General features: G+C 40.4%; 1 protein-coding gene across 1 annotated transcript in view; it reads left to right on the top strand.

Moving 5' to 3' along the window:
• EEF1A1 (eukaryotic translation elongation factor 1 alpha 1) overlaps nucleotides 1–8,796 on the top strand; it is a 30,450-nt gene extending 21,654 nt beyond the window's left edge. The window contains exons 4-7 of the mRNA XM_042781565.1: nucleotides 125–144; nucleotides 5,660–5,834; nucleotides 6,623–6,751; nucleotides 8,741–8,796. Coding sequence (XP_042637499.1) covers nucleotides 125–144; nucleotides 5,660–5,834; nucleotides 6,623–6,751; nucleotides 8,741–8,796 — 380 coding nt within the window. The remainder of the gene's footprint in view (nucleotides 1–124; nucleotides 145–5,659; nucleotides 5,835–6,622; nucleotides 6,752–8,740) is intronic.
• Nucleotides 8,797–9,398: the final 602 nt, after the last annotated feature.

Here is a 9,398-nt window from a genome sequence, read left to right as displayed (position 1 = left end):
AAAAGATGGCAGGAATACACAGAGACACTGTACCAAATAGAACTGGTCAATGTTTGTCCATTTCAGGAGGTGGCATATGATCAAAAACCAATGGTATTGAAGGAAGAAGTCAAAGCTGCACTGAAGGAATTAGTGAAAGACAAGGTCCAGGAATTATTGGAATACCCACTGAGATGTTTCAACGAACAGATGCCATGCTAGAGGCAACTGCTCGTCTATACCAAGAAATTTAGAATACAGTTACCTGGCCAACTGACTGGAAGAGATCCATATTTGTACCCAATTCAAAGAAAGAATGTGAAAATTATCAAACAATATCATTAATATCACATACAAGTAAGATCTTATTGAAGATAATTCAAAACCAGCTACAGCAGTACATTGACAGACAACTTTCAGAAATGCAAGCTGGATTCAGAAGAGGACGTGGAATAAGGGATATCATGGCTGATGTCAGATGGATCTTGGCTGAAAGCAAAGAATACCCAAAAGATGTTTACTTGTGTTTTATTGACTATGCAAAAGCATTCAATTATATGGATCATAACAAATTATGGATAACATTAAGAAGAATGGGAATTCCAGAGCACTTAATTGTACTCATGAGGAAGCTGTACATAGACCAGGAGGGCTGTCTGTCATTCAAACAGAACAAGGAGATACTGCATGGTGTAAAATCAAGAAGGGAGTGTGTCAGGGTTACATCCTTTCGCCATACTTATCCAATGTGTATGCTGAGCAAATCATCTGAGAAGTTGGATTATATGAAAAAGAATGTGGCATCAGGATTGGAGCAAGGTTCATCAACAATCTGCAGTATGAAGATGACACAACTTTACTTGCTGAAAGTGAGGATGACCTGAAGCACTTACTAATGGAGACTGAAGACTACAGTCTGCAGTATGGCTTACACCTCAATATAAAGAAAACAAACATCCTCACAACTGGATCAACAAGCAGCATCATGACAAATGGAGAAAATACTGAAGTTGTCAAACACTTCAAATTACTTGGTTCTACAATCAACACCAATGGAAGCAGCAATCAAGACATCAGATGATATACTGCATTGGGCAAATCTGCTACAAAAAAACCTCTGGGGGGAAACAAAAAAACTTGCTGAAGAGCAAAGATGTCACTTTGAAGACTAAGGTGCACCTACCCCAAGCCATGGTGTTTTCAATCACTTCGTATGCATATGAAAGCTGGACAATAAGTAAGGAAGACCAAAGAAGAGCTAATGCTTTGAGTTGTGGTGTTGGTGAAGAATACTGTAAGTACCATGGACTATCAGAACAACAAATCAATCTGTCCTGAAAGAAATGCAGTCGGAATGCTCCTTGGACACAAGAACGGTCAGACTTTGTTTCATTTACTTTGGTCATGTTTTCAGAAGGGACCGTACCCTGGAGAAGGATATCATGCTTGGTAAAGTGCAGGGTCAGCAAAAATGGGGAAGGCCTTCCACAAAATGGACTGACACAGTGGCTGCATCATTGGGCTCAGGCACAGCAAGGATAGTTAGGTTGGCACAGGACCACGCAATGTTTTGTACTGTTGTACATAGGGTCGGTATGAGTCAGAGCTGACTCAACAGCACCTAACATCACCACCACACTACTTGATAGGTTGTTTCTTGTGGAATTGGAAATACAGAAAGTATAAGAAATTTCCTTTTATTACTTGGGAGAAAAATGTTCACATAGTCCCATTTTCTATTAAATATACCTTGGAAATGTTTCCTTTTATATTTAGACAATTATGTTTTTAATGCATTCTAATGTGTTGTTTTAAATTTGGATTGACCATGCTTTAAAAAGAGTGTAGACCAACTCTAAAGGCAATTCAAAGAGCAAGAAATATAATGAAAGACTAAAAATAGTTACTAGGCTGGAATTTCACTGGATTGAAAAATGATTGTTTAGCATAATGAAAACTACTAGTTGTCTTCAACTCAAAGGTGACCCTGTGTGTGTGTTCCATAGAGTTTTCAAAGGCTATTTTTTGGAAGTACATCACCAGGCCTGTCTTCCAAGGTGCCTCTTGGTGGACCAAAACCTCTAATGCGTTATGTAGCTGTGGTGTAGTAAATTATATGGTATGGCTTTTCTACCCATAGTCTTTGTAAATCCCACTGGATTACTGGGTGGGATCATGCAATTTAAACTCCTGTTTGTTAAAGTTATCCACCTGGGGTATTTCACTTGAAGCAGCACAAATCTTCTGGGAAGTTCACTCTCTCAGGCATGTAGAATCCTGATATTGGGACTGGTTGGTTTTGCCACTCTAGAGGTACAAGGATTCTCTCATTGCCAGCTAAGATGTGCTACTGAGATGCACTTCTCAGAGAGATGCACTGAGGAGAAACGTGTTGCTTCCCTAATAAACCCTATAATCTGTGAGTTCTGTGTGGCCACTGCAGCAAATTATCAAACCAGTGGGAGGGACAGTTAGTGTCAAGGTTGGTAAGAGGGCTGGAGGGTGGCAGCATGTCTGGCCTCATGAGAACAGGCCTTGGGCTATTGATGGTGATTGTTTTCCTCTTGTGCAGTTAGAAGAGGTCAGAAGATGCCACCTCCTTGTTCCGTTAGCAGCAGCTACGCGTGTTAACTGTACCACTCAGGGACTCCTAATGAACACAAAGCAATTATCACTGTCCTCCAAGTATACGGAGAGTATTCTAAATCAGCAGAGGGTGCTGTTCAAAGTAAAATTCACGCCTTCTAAATTCTCTGTTGTTGTTATGTGCCGTCGAGTTGGCCCCGACTCATAGCGACCCCTCCTTCAGTTTCCAAGGCAGTATCACTACGGAAATAGATTGCCCAACCTTCCTTCCGAGGAGTGGCTGGTAGGTTTGAACTGCCAGCCTTCTGGTTAGCAGTCAAGCGCTTTAGGCACTACACCACCAGAGCTCAATTCTCTATAATCTCTAAATTTTAGAATAACACTTAAATTAGCCTGAGTGGTACTATACCTAATTAAGTCTGGCAACTCTATAAATACCTAATATGAAATAGGCTACCTACAAAGGGTAGGAGTGGGGATTGAACCTCCAACCAAGAGAAATAGACTTCTACCCTAGACTGTTTTGGTGGGATAGAGAAATTTTTATCCAGTGGAGGACTTCTGATCCTTGGAAGAAAAAAAAGAACAAACAAACACTGAAAGTAACAGCAAGGTATCATGAATTTAGAAGACTTAAAATATAAAAATTCCCAACAAACAATTATATACCCAGGAAAAGCGTCCTTCAAATATGATGGTAAAATCAGGACATTTCCAAATAGCAGAAATTAAGGGCATTTGTTAAAACCAGAACAACCTTATGAGAGATGCTAAAGGGAGTCATGTGGACAGAGAACCAATAGCAAACAACCACCAATGATTAACATACATGATGACATAATCAAGAAACCAACAGAGTTATAGAACTATCCAAAGTAAAATAAGCTTACAATAATGTGAACAGGGAATACAAGATACCAATTGGTAAACAAGGACATCTACAAACCAGAAAGAGGGAATAAACAGTGTAGGTGCCAAACTTATAAATGGTGAAGAAGTCAAGACAACTGCAAGATAGACTGTTTTAAACTTGGGAAGAAAATAATATATCACAGGTAACCTCAAACAAAAATAATAAACCTTCACATCAAAATAAAAGAGAGGATAAGCACAAATATTTTGCAAATACTAAAACTCAAACAATGAAGGAAATAATAACATGATTCATAAACATGAGCTCAGCACAGACAATTATGCGGAACAAAGAAACCAGCAATACCATGAAAAAAACACATAACAAAATGACAGCAACAAATATATACTTGTTGATAATTATATTGAATGTAAATGGATTAAATGCACTACTCAAGAGACAAAGAGTTGCAAACTGGATAAGAAAACATAACCCATCCTCCCAGCTCCCCCCCCCCACTAACACACACACAAAACCTTGACTAACGCACACACGATCAAAGCTGAGCGTGATGGTTATGTTTGAGTGTCATCTTGGCTGGGCCTGGTTGAGTAGCTGGGCAGCCGGTGGTAGTTTTTCCCCATGATGAGACTGGCAATCAACTCCATGGTGGGATCTACCACAAGCACCTGAGTAGCTGCATTTGGGAATGTGGTCTGCTTCCTGTATATAAGGAGAAGCCTTGGGAATGGTCTCTAGCCTTTGGCACGCTTGGACCCTGCATGCAGCGGTGTTGTTGCTCAGCAGCCTGCTATGCTCTGCTGACCTTGGGGTTTACAACGGACTTAAGTTAACGGTCTGCCGTGTGGTTTGGTAACATCGGGACTGTGCCGTTTTACTTGTCGACCTTGGGGCTTCTCAGCCTCAGCAGCCAGCAGCTGTCTGAGTGAAGAAATGCCTGTAGCTCCAGTGGGCTGGGAGCAGGAGGCAGAGCTGGACCCCAAGGTTGAGGGGCTTTCACCCAGTCCCTAGAGCCTGGCACTTTGGACTTGGACTTAAAGCCTCCAAATTTTAAGAATAAACTCCTGTTTGTTAAGGCCAACCCATTTGTGGTATATTCTTGTCAGAATGGCACTAGGTAACCGGAACACTGTGTAATATGCAAGAAATTTTCCAGCTGCTGACCATTCGGCTACAGCATCTCTGGGTTACATCTAATTGAGAATCAACCATGAGCTCTGAAGAATATCTGAATGAAAACAACATTGCTGAGCACCAAAGCAAGTACATGCAGAAAGTAAATTATGTTACTGCTTTATTAAGCTCAGAAGAGGAACTGGGTTTATCTGTCTACAGGGCCAAAGTCCCTCAACTCCTGGAGAAAATAACTTTTTTTTGGAAAATGCTCAGAAACCTCCTGGATCCTTGAGCAGTAATAGTTAACCTAGCAGTTCAAACTCAATCATTTCTCAAATTGTTTATGTGCCTCTGGAGGAGAGAAAGTATTTGAATCAGTTTGGTGAAGGAAGATGGACAAAATTCTGTCAAGATATCATGCAAAGGACTGGTGCCAATCTAGAACAATTAACTTTGGTCAAAGACCAAGGTTTCTACATTGGAGTCTCTGGTAAACCAGCAACTGTTAGAGAAGCTCAGAAGATTTGTTCCCAGTTTCGGGAAGAAATTTGAACTACAGATTCCATCCCCAAAGGCAAGACGGGGGAAAAACTGCAAGCCTTGGAGCAAAGTGCTACCAACATGCAGATGCTAGTACTGATAACCACCAAAACTGCATCACGATTGCTGGCGCCAAACAAAGTATGAAGGAAGATCCACATGAAGTTTTTCTTACGTCTGCTGAACAAGACAAGTGTGCTGTAGAGAGGCTATAAATGGAAAAGTTCTGTTACGCCTTTGTTTCATGGTCATACAGTAGGACTGTTGCCAAACCATGCAGGAAGAAGAGACACACATACATATAAGGAGCTCTGGTAGCATAGTGCCTAAGGCACTTGACTGCTAACCAGAAGGCTGGTGGTTCAAACCCACCAGCCACTCCTCGGAAGGAAGGTTGGGCATTCCTACTTCTGTAGTGATACTGCCTCGGAAACCCAAGGAAGGGTCGCTATGAGTTGGGGCCGACTCGATGGCAAATAACAACAACAACAACAACAGTGCCAACCACACAGAGGCAGTGTTTACTGGAAAGAAGCAAAAGCTAAATCTGTGGTTCCTGTAAAGAAGTTTTTTGAGGATACCAAAAAGAAAACAAGAGCCACAGCTGTGGAGATGAAATGTCAACACAAGTGTACTACAGGGCCTAAGAGCAATTCTTTGCAAGAAATCCTGGAAAGAACTGGAGTTTCAATAGCAATCTCACCCTTGGAGAGCATGTCAGATTCTGAGACACTCAAAGGTAAGCCTGAAAGCTGAGGGAGGGCATTTAGTGAGGTCTGTTCAAATGTCAAGGGTTACACTATTTCCTCAATTTCTGCACCTTCCTGGATTCACAGATTTATTATTGCTGAAAATGGTCAAAATATGTCCAGAATAACTCAGAACACACCAAAGGTTTGTGTAGAGTTTACTACAGATGATAAAATTACCATAAAGGGACCTGGAGGAGATGTGAATTATATTCGAGAACAACTTGAGGTCATGTCAAAGATCTGACTGAGAAGATGAATTATGAAGAGATCAGTATTGACTGTAAGGTTCACAGATATGATAGGGAAGAATGGTGTCATCATAAACCAAATTAAAGAGAAGAATAAAGTTTCTGTGCTAATCCCTCCTGAAAGTGAAAAGAATAACTTGATCAGAATTGAAGGGGAATCTCAGGGCGTCCAACAGACTGAGAGAACTTCTGGGACTGGCTGCTTGTGTAGAAAATGAGCAGAGCAAAGACTTAGTTATCAGCAAAGATTTCATCACAGAATCATTGGTAAGAAAGGTCAATGGATTCATGATATCCATAACATATTCCCAGAAGTTATGATTAATTTTCCTGATCAAGCACAGAAGAAGTGACCTTGTCCAACTCAGAGGGCCCAAGTATGAATTACAGGAATGCACAAAATACTTAGAGAACATGGTGACAGACCTTATAGAAAATAGGTATTCCATAACTATTCCCATATTCAAAAAGCTTCACAAGAATAGCATTGGAAAAAGAGGTGTCAATATAAAAAAATATCCTTGCAGCAACCAACACCAAAATTCATCTTCCATCAGCAAGTAGCGACTCAGAGAATATTGTCATCAGTGGAAAACAGGAGAACTGTGAAGTAGCTTATAACTGGACTGCAGAAAAACAGGAGCAGCATTTCAGAGGTGAAATTCTATATTCCTTCCAGTCTACATAACATCTTGCAGATCCAAAAGACTGTTTGATTGACTCAATCATGGAAGAATGTGGAGGGATCTCCATTCACTTCCCAAGACACAACTCACGTCTTCAGGTCATTATTAGGGGGCCTGCCCAAATTATTGAGAAGGCTAAGAAAAAGCTGCTGCAACTAGCAGAAGCAAAAAAACCCCAAGAGTTATAGTGTGGGCCTTCATGTCAAACTAGAGTATCACAAATTCCTCATGAGTAAAGATGGTGGCAATGTTCCCAAAACCTCTCGTGACACTGGAGCATGTGTTATTTTCCCTATCCATGAAGACAGGGATCCAGAACTGGTAACTATCACTGGGACACAGGAGGCTGTTAAAGATGCACAAAAGGGGCTAGAAGTGCTAATTAAAACCTAGACAATATTGTGGAGGACCACATGCTGGTAAATCCCAAGTACCACCAGTCACTTTACCATGAGAAGGGGCCAGCTTTTGTGAGAGATGAGTGAGGAATATGGTGGTGTGATTATTAATTTTTCATGTTTAGGAAAAAAGAACAACAATGTCACAATAAAAGGAACAAATCTCTGTGTGGAGGCAGCCAAGAGAAGGATCCAGGAAATTACTGGCAATTTGCATACCCAAGTCACAACAGAATGTGTTATTCCCCCAAAAGTTCCATGGTTTTGTCATGGGACCAATGTATTCCCGAGTCCAACAAATCATCAGAGACTATAATGGTCAAATCAAATTCCCAGACAGAGAGGAAAAGCCAGTTACTAATATAGAGCCAGCTGTTCAGGAAGATGAAGAAGACACTGGGAATAGAACACTAAGGAAGTTGATTCTATTTCTCCACAGAAATGTGACACTATATATATCTTAGGTAGAAAGGAAAGTGTGAAACAACCAACTTTTGGTACAGTGACTGTATTTTTCTGCCATCTTCTTTTGATGTTTCCTGCATTATTCAGTATTTTGCCCATATAGTCCTTCAATACTGCCAACTCAAGCCTTGAATTTTTTCTTCAGTTCTTTCAGATTGAGAAATGTCAATCATATTCTTATTCCCTTTTGGTTTTGTAACACCAGACCTTTGCACATTTCACTGTAACATCTTATTTTGTCTTCTCATGCTGCCCTTTGAAATCTTCTGTTTAGCTCTTTTACAGCATTTCTTCCATATGCTTTAGCTACTCTTATGTTCCAAAGCAAATCTGAGGCTCTTCTGATACATATTTTAGTCTTTTCTTTCTTTCCTGTCTTTTTAATGACTTTTTCCTTTCTTCATGTATGATATCCTTGATATCACCCCACAATTTGTCTGGCTTTGGTAATTAGTGTTCAGTGTGTCAATCCATTGTTGACGTGGTTTCTAATTTCTGGCGGTATATACACAAGGCCATACTTTGGCTCTCATAGACTTGTTTTAAATTTTCTTCAGCTTCAACTTAAACTTGCATATGAGCAACTGATGGTGTGTTTTGAGTCGGCTCATGGCCTTATTCTGACTGATGATATTGAGCTTCTCCACTGTCTCTTTCCACATATGCAGTTAATCTGATTCCTGTGTATTCCATCTGGTGAGGTCCATGTATATAGCTGTCATTTATGTTACTGAAAAAAGATATTTCCAATTAACAGGTCAATGGTCTTGAAAAATTCTATCATGTGATCTCTCGTATCATTTCTATCTCCAAAGCCTTATTTTCTAGCTACTGATCCCTTTTTCTTCGTTTCCAACTACTGCATTACAATTACCAGTAATTATCAGTGCATCCTGATTTCATGTTGGGTCAATTTCAGACTGTAAAAGTTCAATTTCTTCAACTACAGTATTAGTGGTTGGTATGTAAATTTGAGTAAGTCATATTAACTGGTTAATAGAAATTACCCTTTCACTGATGACAGCATATTTCAGGATATATCTTGAAATGTTCTGTTTGATGATGAACGTGACACCACTCTTCTTTGTCATTTCAGGCATAGACAACCATCTGACTGTCCGATTCAATATGGCCCAAACGAGTCCATTTTAGCTCACTAATCCCTAAGATACCTATCTTCAAGTATTCCACTTCATTTTTGATGACTTCTAATATTCCTAGATTTATACTTAATACATTTCACGATCTGATTATCAGTGGAAGTTTGCAGTTGTTTATTCTCATTTTGAGTTGGCTACATCAGCAAATAAAGGTCCCAATATCTTTACTCCACCTACATCATTAAGACCAACTCTACTTTGAGGAGGCAGCTTTCTCCATTTTATTTTGAGTGCCTTCCAAGTTGAGGAGCTCATCTTCTGGCACTGCATCAGACAATATCCCACTGCTATTCATAGTTTTCAGGGGATCATGAGGTCCTTCTTCTTAGTCTAGAAGCTCTGCTGAAACCTGTCCATTATGGCTGACCATGTGTGGTGGTTATGTTTGTGTGTCAACACGGCTGATCCTGGTTGAGTGGCTGGGCAGCTGGTGGTAGTTATTGCCCATGATGAGACTGGCAATCAACGCTATGGTGGGATCTACCACAAGCAGCTGAGTAGCTGCCTTAGGGAATGTGGCCTGCTTCCTGTATATAAGCAGAAGCCTTGGGGAATGGTCTCTAGTTTATGACACCTTGAACCCTACATGTAGCC

The sequence above is a fragment of the Orycteropus afer genome, unplaced genomic scaffold (assembly GCF_000298275.1).
Source record: "Orycteropus afer afer isolate SDZICR_OR568_19922 unplaced genomic scaffold, OryAfe1.0 scaffold00133, whole genome shotgun sequence".
NCBI lineage: Eukaryota > Metazoa > Chordata > Mammalia > Tubulidentata > Orycteropodidae > Orycteropus > Orycteropus afer.
This window is presented reverse-complemented; position numbering and strand designations above follow the sequence as displayed.